This window comes from Eucyclogobius newberryi, unplaced genomic scaffold, assembly GCF_026437365.1.
Source record: "Eucyclogobius newberryi isolate DKJ021-1_F unplaced genomic scaffold, fEucNew1.0.hap1 SCAF_4, whole genome shotgun sequence".
Lineage (NCBI taxonomy): Eukaryota > Metazoa > Chordata > Actinopteri > Gobiiformes > Gobiidae > Eucyclogobius > Eucyclogobius newberryi.
In genome coordinates, this window is record NW_027316056.1 from 42,499,125 (window position 1) to 42,512,501 (window position 13,377).

General features: G+C 54.7%; 1 protein-coding gene across 1 annotated transcript in view; it reads right to left on the reverse strand.

Moving 5' to 3' along the window:
• LOC140377869 (nidogen-1-like) overlaps positions 1 to 13,377 on the reverse strand; it is a 59,623-nt gene that overhangs the window by 12,755 nt on the left and 33,491 nt on the right. Inside the window, exons 6-10 of the mRNA XM_072463474.1 lie at positions 12,421 to 12,672; positions 10,897 to 11,094; positions 9,990 to 10,241; positions 1,550 to 1,687; positions 809 to 931 (exon numbers count right to left, since the gene is read on the reverse strand). Of these exons, the coding sequence (XP_072319575.1) occupies positions 809 to 931; positions 1,550 to 1,687; positions 9,990 to 10,241; positions 10,897 to 11,094; positions 12,421 to 12,672 (963 nt within the window). The remainder of the gene's footprint in view (positions 1 to 808; positions 932 to 1,549; positions 1,688 to 9,989; positions 10,242 to 10,896; positions 11,095 to 12,420; positions 12,673 to 13,377) is intronic.

A 13,377-nucleotide genomic window follows, 5' to 3' on the forward strand; every position in this document is an offset into this window, starting at 1 on the left:
TTTTTAAAGAACATCAAGATGTGCAATTTCTTGGTTACTGTCTGTGTGTGTGTGTCTGTCTGTGTGTGTCTGTGTCTGTCTCTGTGTGTGTCTCTGTCTGTCTCTGTCTGTGTCTGTCTGTGTCTGTCTGTGTCTGTCTGTGTCTGTCTGTGTCTGTCTCTCTGTGTCTGTCTCTCTGTCTGTCTCTGTCTGTCTGTGTCTGTCTGTCTGTCTGTCTCTGTCTGTCTGTGTCTGTCTCTGTCTGTCTGTGTCTGTCTCTGTCTGTCTGTAACTGTCGGTCTGTGTCTGTCTGTTACTGTCTGTTACTGTCTGTTACTGTCTGTTACTGTCTGTTACTGTCTGTTACTGTCTGTAACTGTACACTAGCCGTGGCGACAGGAGCAGGAGTAGGAGGAGCCTCCGGAGTACGTGCACTGAGCGCGCTCAGAAACATCACAGTCATGGCTGCCGCTCTGACAGTGGTCAACAAGAAGAAGCTCCTGTTTAATAGAACCAGCTCCTGTCGCCATGGCAACAGAGGCCTGGTTTAGTCCTGGTTTAGTCCTGGTTTAGTCCTGGTTTAGTCCTGGTTTAGACCTGGTTTAGACCTGGTTTAGTCCTGGTTTAGTCCTGGTTTAGACCTGGTTTAGTCCTGGTTTAGACCTGGTTTAGACCTGGTTTAGTCCTGGTTTAGACCTGGTTTAGTCCTGGTTTAGTCCTGGTTTAGTCCTGGTTTAGACCTGGTTTAGTCCTGGTTTAGACCTGGTTTAGTCTTGGTTTAGTCCTGGTTTAGTCCTGGTTTAGACCTGGTTTAGTCCTGGTTTAGTACCTGTGCAGTGGCCCTCTGGGCTGAGTCTGGCCCCTGGGGGACAGAGGCAGCGATACGAGCCCAAAGTGTTTGAACAGATGGAGTTTGGACGACAAAGACTCAGAGACAGACACTCGTCCACATCTGAGGAGACAAGGAGACAAGTGAGGACACGAGCAAGGAGATACTTACTAAAGTATTGCAGTACCTTGACAGTAGTACTTGTACTAGAGTATTGCAGTACCTTGACAGTTGTTGCAGTACCTTGGCAGTAGTACTTGTACTAGAGTATTGCAGTACCTTGACAGTAGTACTTGTACTAGAGTATTGCAGTACCTTGGCAGTAGTACTTGTTCTAGAGTATTGCAGTACCTTGACAGTAGTACTTGTTCTAGAGTATTGCAGTACCTTGACTGTAGTACTTGTACTAGAGTATTGCAGTACCGTGGCAGTAGTACTTGTACTAGAGTTTTGCAGTACCGTGGCAGTAGTACTTGTACTAGAGTATTGCAGTACCGTGGCAGTAGTACTTGTACTAGAGTATTGCAGTACCGTGGCAGTAGTACTTGTACTAGAGTATTGCAGTACCGTGGCAGTAGTACTTGTACTAGAGTATTGCAGTACTTGTACTAGAGTATTGCAGTACCGTGGCAGTAGTACTTGTACTAGAGTATTGCAGTACTTGTACTAGAGTATTGCAGTACCGTGGCAGTAGTACTTGTACTAGAGTATTGCAGTACTTGTACTAGAGTATTGCAGTACCGTGGCAGTAGTGTCCGTCTCCGCTGAAGCCTGAGGTGCACTCGCAGGTGAAGCCTCCGGCCTCCAGGGGGCGACACACAGCGTTTATGTCACAGCCGTGTCGTCCAGTGAAGCAGGGGTTCTCCTCAGGGGCGGAGCCTGACCGAGGAACACAAAAGTCAACAAGGTCATAGGAGAACAGAGAGACAACAACAACAATAACGGCAACAACAACAACAACAACATCAACAATAACAGCAGCAACAACAATAACAACAACAACATCATCAACAATAAATATAGCCGCAAGCGGCAATGATCGGCCCTCGCCACACCGCCGCCACGCTGCAAGAGGAGGGGGCGGGGCTAACGCGCCCCAATGGTCCTTTTATTACATCTACTGCTGAATCTGACGCTGTCACATCTTCTCACTTTGTTTTACATCAAAAAGACATTTTATTTTGAATTCTTGGCAAAATGTGCGGCTCTGCCGCACAGACACCGTGACTCTTTGAATAAAAATGTGGATAACTTTTGATGGTCCTGAAGATGAGTCTCACCACATTTCAGGTTAAAAGGGCTAAAGCCTTGAGGGGGAGGAGTTTGTGAAAGTCTAAAGTGTAAACATGTTCTGGCGATTTCCCCATTGGAATAACATGGGAGTTTTCGGTCATCGCTACGGCAACGCCATAACAATTATGACATGGGTCATTGACTTTTTTGATGGGGCCAAAATTGAGTTGTGTCAAATTTCAGATAATTTCGCAAAACTAAACATTTAACCTCCATATAAAATCTGTAGGGGGCGCTGTGGCGCCAAATTAATTAATTTCACTTCAAGTAGGTTTAGGGCAAAGACTTTAACAACTGATTCTAATTTGACGCAATTCGGACTTTATCTGGCAGCAAATTTAAAATTTGGGAGATTTCTGAAATTCTAGCTACAGTTTGCGGCTTCGCCGCTCAGAGACCGTGACATGTGTCAATGTAATTTGAATAACTTTTGATGTCCCACTTCTCAGTAGCATTTTCACCAAATTTCAGCTTTTTAGAGCCAACGCCCTGGGAGGAGTTCATAAAAGTACGACATTTGGAAAAACTCCGAGTCATGCGTAGCCATTTCACCCTGGAGAGACTCAGACACAAAAGCAGAAAAGATGTTTTAGCGAACTTTATTGCAAAGTTTATTTGGCGCTCAGACCCCGGTGGAAGGCGTAGCGATCATGGGCACTCCATGATTTGATTGAATTAGATACCTTCCCCCAAAAGCCCGGGGTCTGAGCCGCCGTGTTATCGCTGATGCTCCGGAAGAATAGACGTAGAAGCTGACTACGGAGGGGGATGGCAGGGACGCGAGGACGCCGTGATTAGTGGTGTCCCGGGAGGGGCGGACACTGGGGAGCGTAGTGACGAGAGGTGAGGGTGACTCCCTGTGGATGCGAAGTGTCTGAGTGATGCGGCTGAAATGGAAAGCCTGGAAGTGGATAGGAATTGAGAAAAAACGGTCAAAGGTTGCAGGGGTAGCCGGGAAATGCCAGCAGACGTGGAGGTGCCGCAGTGGCAGGGCGTGGAGAGAGCCGGCAGACGGCGAGGCGGGGACAGGAGAACGGCAGGACGGGACTAGGTGTAGGCAGACGGCAGAAAGGGAAGTGTCGACGGAACGGGAAGTGACTGTAGACTGCGGGACGGGTGCAGGGACAGCAGAGTTCGACCGTGAACGTGGGGCGCGGACTGAATCAGGACAGGCCGGGAGTGGACGGCGTGAGCGTGGCTCAAGAGACAAGGGACGGTAATGAGGAAATCTAGAACCACCACCAGTATTTGAGTTGAGACTGCACCGGGGTGCCAGGAATTTAGGCTGTAGAAGTTTGAGGCAAGTCGGGGCGATGTACCCCTGGTGGCTCCTAATCTAAACGAGCCCGGAGTAGAGGGGACAGATGCGCGGGAACGACGTGGCCCTAGGGCGTTCTAAGACCGGGGTGCTGACGTGGGCCGGCCTTCTGAACATAGGAACGACTAGGAATGGGGCGGCAAGAGAGACCGGTGTGCGTGCGGTGACGAGGCAGGGCCTTAACGTTAAGAGATTTGAAATTTAGATTAAAGTAGGACTTAACATAACCCCCCCAAAACAAGAAGAGGCGGAAGCGTCCGTGTAAAAGCGCAGTGGATCGAAGACTGAATGATTCTTCATGAAGAATTAAATACTCTTCGAGAAGGGAAGGGGACGGCGCTAGCCAGGCCGAGCCGTGTAGAATGACTGAGATGCTTGGAGCGTAGAGGGGAGGCGCCGGCAGACGGCAGAACGTGGGGGTGCTAGCAGACGGCATAGAGGGGAAAGCGCCGGCAGATGCGAGAGCGTGAACGGGAAGGCGCCGGCAGAGCGTTTGAGGCGCCGGCAGACGGCAGAGCGTTTGAGGGGCCGGCAGACGGCAGAGCGTTTGAGGGGCCGGCAGACGGCAGAGCGTTTGAGGGGCCGGCAGACGGCAGAGCGTTTGAGGGGCCGGCAGACGGCAGAGCGTTTGAGGGGCCGGCAGACGGCAGAGCGTTTGAGGGGCCGGCAGACGGAAGAGCGTTGAGGGGCCGGCAGACGGAAGAGCGTTGAGGGGCCGGCAGACAGCAGAGCGTTGAGGCGCCGGCAAACGGCAGAGCGTTGAGGCGCCGGCAAACGGCAGAGCGTTGAGGTGCAGCATAGGGAAGGGGAGTCGGGCTTGCCTGCAGATAGCGGGGAGCCGAGCGGGGGCAGGTAAGCTGTGGAACGTGGGTCGCGGGTGAGCAGAAGATGCGGACGGGAGCAGGATGTGGGAGATGGCAGCGGGACATGGACGGGAGCGGGATGTGGGAGATGGCAGCGGGACATGGACGGGAGCGGGGAAGGAGAGGGACGACTGAGACGTGGGTAGCAGTCGGGGATTTTTTTTTTCTTTTTCTCTCTCTTATCTCTTCTTCCTTTTCTTTCTTTTCTTCCTCTTCTTCTATCTATCTCTCTTCCTTTTCTTTTTCTCTCCTCTTTTCTCTCTTCCTCTCTCTTACCTGATTCTGGTCGGACGGGAGGCGGACAGGGGGGTGCCTGTGGGAAATGGCCACAGACGGGAGGAGGACAGAGGGGTGCCGTGTCGGACCTGAACCTGGACCTGATTCTGGTCGGACGGGAGGCGGATAGGGGGGTGCCTGTGGGACATGGGCCACAGACGGGAGGCGGACAGAGGGCTGCCTTTGGGACATGGGCCACAGACGGGAGGCGGACAGAGGGCTGCCTTTGGGACATGGGCCACAGACGGGAGGCGGACAGAGGGCTGCCTTTGGGACATGGGCCACAGACGGGAGGCGGACAGAGGGCTGCCTTTGGGACATGGGCCACAGACGGGAGGCGGACGGAGGGGTGCATGAGAGATGTGGGACATGAACGGGAGCGGGACAGCAGAGATGGGCAGCGGGGAAGGCGAGGGATAACTGTGACTTGAGTCACAGACGGGAGCTGGCCGGAGAGGCTGACTGTGGGATGTAGACTGGAGCGGGACAGCGGGTATAGATATTACAAATTGGGATGGACGGGGAGTAGGCGGGGCAAGCGCGGCCTAGAAAACAAGGGGACAGGTAATGAGAAAATCCCCCTGCGTTAAGAGGGAGAACCTGCGCCGTTTGGCACTTCCCCCGCGCCTTTGGGGGAAGGGGGACATGCAGCCGCTCCTTGCCTCCTCCGCCTTTTGGGGGAGGGAGAGCACGCAGCCACGAACATGAAAAACAGTTGAAGCAAACTGAGCGACTTGTGCGATTTTACGCCCAATGAGAATACATACATACATACATACATAATATTTCGACTGGCGGCGCGTTGGGCATTCGATTAGGGCCGCACGGCTGCAGCGGGGGTGTCGGGGGAGCCAGCTTGGCCGGGGAGTTGAATGAATGGCATGGACTTGTGCGGTGTTTGCACTGATCGTTTTGCGGTGTCGCTCCGCGGGCGCTAAAGCCATGTGACGTCACGGCGCTGACGAGAGAACCCGTATGCTGCGTTTCCCGTCTCGTGTGTGTGCGCTCCAACGCGTGTGCGCTCCGTCAGGTGCGCGCGCTTCGTCAGGTGTCAGGTGTGCGCGCGCTTCGTCAGGTGTCAGGTGTGCGCGCTCGCGCGCTCCGTGCTCATGAGGAGCGGGAGGGGAACGTGCGCCGCAAACGTGAAGACAGTTTAAGCCTCTACACGGCTCTACAACTCCGGTCGTCTATGAAGAACGACGTGGTTGAGACTCGAAAATATCACTACGATTGTGATTCGTGCAAAATACTCAGATAAAACATTTAGAATACTTAATTTCGACTGGGGGCGTCACCGGCCGCGAAACCTGGGGCCGGCCTCCTGGAGCAGAGGACAGAGCCTGACGTGGAGAGGAGCGTGTTCCTGGAGCTGGACCCGGTGTCACGTGATCCGGTGGAGAGACGCTGTGGCGCGGGAGGAGCCGCGTGAAGGACACGTCCCGACGCTCGATGTGGAGCAGGCGCCGCGGCACCGCAGCGTGCGCGGAGCGGCTGATGATTTCCTGGTTCGTGCCGCGGGGCGCGCGGCTGGAGGATGGAGCGTTTCGAGCGAAAGTGATGAGTCCTGTGATGAGAGGACGCGGCGAGACGCTCAGCTCTTCCGCCGGGTCAGGTGGATGCGCTCTTCCGAGCCGGAGGACCGCGGGAGGGCCCGGGGGGCCCCTGAAAGGACGGGGAGCCTTGAGTGGAGGGTCATCTGATTTGAAATCTGACATGATATCAGTCGCAGATACGGTTTGAAGCGACTGAGCCATCAACCTGAGGCTTAAATGCTGCCGCCTGTGCGTTGATTGGAGCGGGAGGAGTGACTGAGAGCGTTGATTGGGGATGAGGAGCAGGTGTAGGGGCCATGACGCGGACGTCCCCCGTCCTTTTACCAATCCTTCTTGGCCGGGAAAAACTGCATAACCTCTTTGGGATAAGCGCAGAAACCTGGAAGAGTCCATGGTGAAGTGAGGGATCTGACTCTCACAGACGGACAGGCCACGCCCGCTTGAGTGCGATGATGGCGCTGGGGAGAGGGGTCCTTCCATGGAGGCCGACGCAGATTTAGGTTAGGTCTTCCAGGTGAACTTACGCAGGCTTCATTTTTGAACCAATATGGCCGACATTTGGTTGGGCGGACGGCGTTGCCGTAATAATATTTTTTACTTCTCTTGTCACCATCTACCTCTGCGCCAAATTTTAAGATTCTACGATCAGATATTTTGGGGTCATTTCCCATCTCTCAATGCATTTTTGGTACATTTGGGGGCGCTGACGAGCACTTTTTTTATTTTAGAAAAGGGAAATAGCCAGAATGTAGAGGCACGATTTTTAGAGGTGTGAACATTTTTGTGACTTTTCGTCAATGTTCACTGGGTGAAAAATAGGGGGGTTGAAGAAGAAGAAAGAAAGAAAGAAAGAATAATATTCCGATGCGAAAACAATGTTTCCCATTTTTCAAATATCATAAACTATACATTTTCGGAAAGCGCTCGCGCTTTCCTACCTCATGGTGTGGGTCCCTGGTCACTGACGGGTACTTTCGTTAATTTTGAGTGGGCTCCGCCCACTTTGTGTTTTTGGCCCTCTATACAGTAATAATGTTCATTTTTTGCATTACATGCTTATATGCACGGAACATGCAAGAGATGGGGAACGTATTCGTGAGCTACTTAGCGCAAATGAGTGCTTTATATGGTCATCCCAATGTAAAGTGCTCGTTTAGTGCGCACTTTTGCACGGGCTTCGCCCGTTTACAACGGTAATGTTCCATTTTCCTACTACTAATTAGTCTGCACGGGGCGTGCGTGAGTGCGTTAGTGAGTGTTTGGAAGTGGGCGAGTGCTTCGCAGTCGTGCTTCGCACGGCCTTACGGGATTAATCGGCCTCTCGCAGCTTGTGGCGCTCGGGCCTGATAATAATAACGTGCTTCTCTTCTTTGCCTCCTCTAGATGGCTCCATGAGACACTGTGCAGACGAGCTGACTCCTGTCTTCAGCTTTAACACCTCCTGGAGTCATGCCATGTCCCAGCTTCTAGTCGTCCATCATTGTCCCTGTCTCTGTCCCTGTCCCCGTCTCCGTCCCTGTCTCTGTCCCCGTCTCCTGTCCCTGTCTCTGTCCCCGTCCCTGTCTCTGTCCCTGTCTCCGTCCCTGTCTCCGTCCCTGTCTCCGTCCCTGTCTCTGTCTCCGTCCCTGTCCCTGTCTCTGTACCTGTCTCTGTCCCTGTCCCTGTCTCTGTCCCTGTCTCGTCCCTGTCTCCGTCCCTGTCTCCGTCCCTGTCTCCGTCCCTGTCTCCGTCTCCGTCCCTGTCTCCGTCTCCGTCCCTGTCTCCGTCCCTGTCTCCGTCTCCGTCCCTGTCTCCGTCCCTGTCTCCGTCCCTGTCTCCGTCTCTGTCTCCGTCTCCGTCTCTGTCTCCGTCTCTGTCTCCGTCCCTGTCTCCGTCCCTGTCTCTGTCTCCGTCCCTGTCTCCGTCTCCGTCCCTGTCTCTGTCCCTGTCTCCATCCCTGTCTCGTCCCTGTCTCCGTCTCCGTCCCTGTCTCGTCCATGTCTCCGTCCCTGTCTCCGTCTCCGTCCCTGTCTCCGTCCCTGTCTCCGTCTCCGTCCCTGTCTCCGTCCCTGTCTCCGTCTCGTCCCTGTCTCCGTCCCTGTCTCCGTCCCTGTCTCCGTCTCCGTCCCTGTCTCCGTCCCTGTCTCCGTCTCTGTCCCTGTCTCCGTCCCTGTCTCCGTCTCCGTCCCTGTCCCTGTCTCCGTCCCTGTCCCTGTCTCCGTCCCTGTCTCCGTCCCTGTCTCCGTCTCCGTCCCTGTCTCTGTCCCTGTCTCCGTCCCTGTCTCCGTCTCCGTCCCTGTCTCCGTCCCTGTCTCCGTCCCTGTCTCCGTCTCTGTCCCTGTCTCCGTCTCTGTCCCTGTCTCCGTCTCTGTCCCTGTCTCCGTCTCCGTCCCTGTCTCCGTCCCTGTCTCCGTCTCCGTCCCTGTCTCCGTCCCTGTCCCTGTATCCGTCCCTGTCCCTGTCTCCGTCCCTGTCCCTGTCTCCGTCTCCGTCCCCGTCTCCGTCCCTGTCTCCGTCTCCGTCCCTGTCTCCGTCCCTGTCTCTGTCTCCGTCCCTGTCTCTGTCTCCGTCCCTGTCTCCGTCCCCGTCTCCGTCCCCGTCCCCGTCTCCGTCTCCGTCCCCGTCCCCGTCTCCGTCCCCATCTCCGTCTCTGTACCCGTACCCGTCCCTGTCTCTGTCTCTGTCCCTGTCTCAGTCCCTGTCTCCGTCCCTGTCCCTGTCTCTGTCCCTGTCTCTGTCCATGTCTCTGTCTCCGTCCCTGTCTCCGTCCCTGTCTCCGTCTCCGTCCCTGTCTCCGTCCCTGTCTCCGTCCCTGTCTCTGACCCTGTCTGTCTCCGTCTCCGTCCCCGTCTCCATCTCTGTACCCGTACCTGTACCTGTCCCTGTCTCTGTCCCTGTCTCCGTCCCTGTCTCTGACCCTGTCTCTGTCCCTGTCCCTGTCTCTGTCCCTGTCACTGAACCTGTGACACTGTCGTCTCTCGTCATGAAGTCATTTGAGCCTAAACCTTTTTTAAACCTTTTCTGATTCTTTTTTTTCTCCTCCTGGTTCTTCTCGTGGATCAGTTCCATCAATGTCCAGTGGCTTCAGGGTCAGAGGTCAGAGGTGAGATTGTGACCTTTGACCTCGAGTCCAGCGTTTGTGTTTCTCTGAAGGCCACATTCCTCAGGACCAAGACCAGGACCAGGACCAAGACCAAGACCAAGACCAAGACCAGGACCAGGACCAAGACCAAGACCAAGACCAAGACCAAGACCAAGACCAAGACCAAGACCAAGACCAAGACCAAGACCAAGACCAGGACCAAGACCAAGACCAAGACCAGGACCAGGACCAGGACCAGGACCAGTTTTATTTCTTAGACGAGTCCTTCTGCGTGTGATCTAAAGTCTCTGAAGGTTGAGGAGCAAACAGGATCATGAAGGAAGACGGCAGGTCAGGGAGAACGTGAGGTTTAGTGCAGGTTCTACAGAGACTTCACAGAACCTGTGGAACATCTGAAGACTGCGGCTCACAAGACGCCTTGCACCAGATCTGACTGAGCACGGGCCGTTTGAGAAGAACGGACAAACCTCAGAAGATCGTTCACAATCGTGTGCCATGTTGTGTTGCTGTGGGACCAGAGGTTGTGTTGGTGACAAAGTGGGCCGCTGTGGGACCAGAGGTTGTGTTGGTGACAAAGTGGGCCGCTGTGGGACCAGAGGTTGTGTTGGTGACAAAGTGGGCCGCTGTGGGACCAGAGGTTGTGTTGGTGACAAAGTGGGCCGCTGTGGGACCAGAGGTTGTGTTGGTGACAAAGTGGGCCGCTGTGGGACCAGAGGTTGTGTTGGTGACAAAGTGGGCCGCTGTGGGACCAGAGGTTGTGTTGGTGACAAAGTGGGCCGCTGTGGGCCAGACTCACTGTGCACTGGGCCGATGCGGTTGCTCATGGCGTAGCGGATCAGGCGGTTCTCCGGGTCGTACATGACAAAGACCTGGTCCACGGTGAGCTGCTGGGTCTCCAGTCCAGACCCCGGTCCAGACCCCGGTCCAGGACTCGGCTCGTGCGCACAGCTCTCGTACGTGATGGTCTGTCTCCACTGGTAACTCAGACTCTGGACTTCACCCGAGGGAGAAACCACCGAGTACTCACGGTTTGAGGACGACGTGATCACTGAGAGAAGAGAGAGTTAGTCCTGGTTTAGACCTGGTTTAGACCTGGTTTAGTCCTGGTTTAGTCCTGGTTTAGACCTGGTTTAGTCCTGGTTTAGTCCTGGTTTAGACCTGGTTTAGTCCTGCTTTAGTCCTGGTTTAGTCCAGGTTTAGACCTGGTTTAGTCTCGGTTTAGTCCTAGTTTAGTCCTGGTTTAGTCCTGGTTTAGTCCAAGTTTAGTCCTGGTTTAGTCCTGCTTTAGTCCTGGTTTAGTCCAGGTTTAGTCCTGGTTTAGTCCTGGTTTAGTCCAGGTTTAGTCCTGGTTTAGTCCTGGTTTAGTCCTGGTTTAGTCCTGGTTTAGTCCTGGTTTAGTCCAGGTTTAGTCCTGGTTTAGTCCTGGTTTAGTCCTGGTTTAGTCCTGCTTTAGTCCTGGTTTAGTCCAGGTTTAGTCCTGGTTTAGTCCAGGTTTAGTCCAGGTTTAGTCCTGGTTTAGTCCTGGTTTAGTCCTGGTTTAGACCTGGTTTAGTCCTGGTTTAGACCTGGTTTAGTCCTGGTTTAGTCCTGGTTTAGTCCTGGTTTAGTCCAGGTTTAGACCTGGTTTAGTCTCGGTTTAGTCCTAGTTTAGTCCTGGTTTAGTCCCGGAGCATAGACACTGGGGTTGCTATGGTTACACTCACGGTTGCCGTGGTAATGATAGACCTCGCTGTACGGCTGCACTTGCACTGTGTCCCCCAGAGCTACAGGGGGCAGCGTTCCCTCCAGCTCCGTCTGAACCTGCAGGTGCTCATGTTCGTCGATGCCCCGGAACTCCTGCCGAATCGACAGGCGCTCACCTGTCGAGAAGACCACCTCAGCACGCCTCGAGAACACGCCCCCTGCAGAGAGAAACGACCAATAAGAGAAAGGACACGCCCCCTGCAGAGAGAAACGACCAATAAGAGAAAGGACACGCCCCCTGCAGAGAGAAACGACCAATAAGAGAAAGGACACGCCCCCTGCAGAGAGAAACGACCAATAAGAGAAAGGACACGCCCCCTGCAGAGAGAAACGACCAATAAGAGAAAAGACACGCCCCCTGCAAAGAGAAACGACCAATAAGAGAAAGGACACGCCCCCTGCAGAGAGAAACGACCAATAAGAGAAAGGACACGCCCCCTGCAGAGAGAAACGACCAATAAGAGAAAAGACACGCCCCCTGCAGAGAGAAACGACCAATAAGAGAGAGGACACGCCCCCTGCAGAGAGAAACGACCAATAAGAGAGAGGACACGCCCCCTGCAGAGAGAAACGACCAATAAGAGAGAGGACACGACCAATAAGGGAGAGGACACGCCCCCTGCAGAGAGAAACGACCAATAAGAGAAAGGACACGCCCCCTGCAGAGAGAAACGACCAATAAGAGAGAGGACACGCCCCCTGCAGAGAGAAACGACCAATAAGAGAGAGGACACGCCCCCTGCAGAGAGAAACGACCAATAAGAGAGAGGACACGACCAATAAGGGAGAGGACACGCCCCCTGCAGAGAGAAACGACCAATAAGAGAAAGGACACGCCCCCTGCAGAGAGAAACGACCAATAAGAGAAAGGACACGCCCCCTGCAGAGAGAAACGACCAATAAGAGAGAGGACACGCCCCCTGCCGAGAGAAACGACCAATAAGAGAAAGGACACGCCCCCTGCAGAGAGAAACGACCAATAAGAGAGAGGACACTCCCCCTGCAGAGAGAAACGACCTATAAGAGAGCGGACACGCCCCCTGCAGAGAGAAACGACCAATAAGAGAGAGGACACGCCCCCTGCAGAGAGAAACGACCAATAAGAGCGCGGACACGCCCCCTGCAGAGAGAAACGACCAATAAGAGAGGACACGCCCCCTGCAGAGAAAAACGACCAATAAGAGAGAGGACACGCCCCCTGCAGAGAGAAACGACCAATAAGAGAGCGGACACGCCCCCTGCAAAGAGAACGACCAATCAGAGAGAGGACACGCCCCCTGCAGAGAGAAACGACCAATCAGAGAGAGGACACGCCCCCTGCAGAGAGAAACGACCAATCAGAGAGAGGACACGCCCCCTGCAAAGAGAACGACCAATCAGAGAGAAGACACGCCCCCTGCAGAGAGAAACGACCAATCAGAGAGAGAACACGCCCCCTGCAAAGAGAACGACCAATCAGAGAGAAGACACGCCCCCTGTCTCACCCACGATGCTGAAGCCGTTGCGATGTCCCGGCTGCTCCAGTGCAAACGCCCACCCGATGACTCCGCCCATAGACGACAGCGGCAGGAGGGCGGGGCCAAGGGGCGGGGCTACGGCGCTGATGGCCACGTACGCTCTGCCGTCATTGGCCACGACATACGAGTGAAGGTCCAACTGCGAGAACTCCACAGGAACCGGAGAAGAACCGAGGAAGAGGCGCCCAGAGACCTGCCCACTCATCCTCTGAGGTTTACCTGCAACAAGACCGGGTTTACACCGGGGTTAGACCGGGGTTAGACCGGGTTTAGACCGGGGTTAGACCCGGGTTAGACCGGGTTAGACCGGGGTTAGACCGGGTTTGGACCGGGTTTAGACCGGGTTTAGACCGGGTTTGGACCGGGTTTAGACCGGGTTTAGACCTGGGTTTAGACCGGGTTTGGACCGGGTTTAGACCGGGGTTAGACCGGGGTTAGACCGGGTTTGGACCGGGTTTAGACCGGGGTTAGACCGGGTTTGGACCGGGTTTAGACCGGGTTTAGACCTGGGTTTAGACCTGGTTTGGACCGGGTTTAGACCGAGTTTGGACCGGGTTTAGACCGGGGTTAGACCGGGTTTAGACCGGGGTTAGACCGGGGTTAGACCGGGTTTGGACCGGGTTTAGACCGGGGTTAGACCGGGTTTGGACCGGGTTTAGACCGGGTTTGGACCGGGTTTAGACCGGGTTTAGACCTGGGTTTAGACCGGGTTTGGACCGGGTTTGGACCGGGTTTAGACCTGGGTTTAGACCGGGTTTGGACCGGGTTTAGACCGGGGTTAGACCGGGGTTAGACCGGGTTTGGACCGGGTTTAGACCGGGGTTAGACCGGGTTTGGACCGGGTTTAGACCGGGTTTAGACCTGGGTTTAGACCTGGTTTGGACCGGGTTTAGACCGAGTTTGGACCGGGTTTAGACCGGGGTT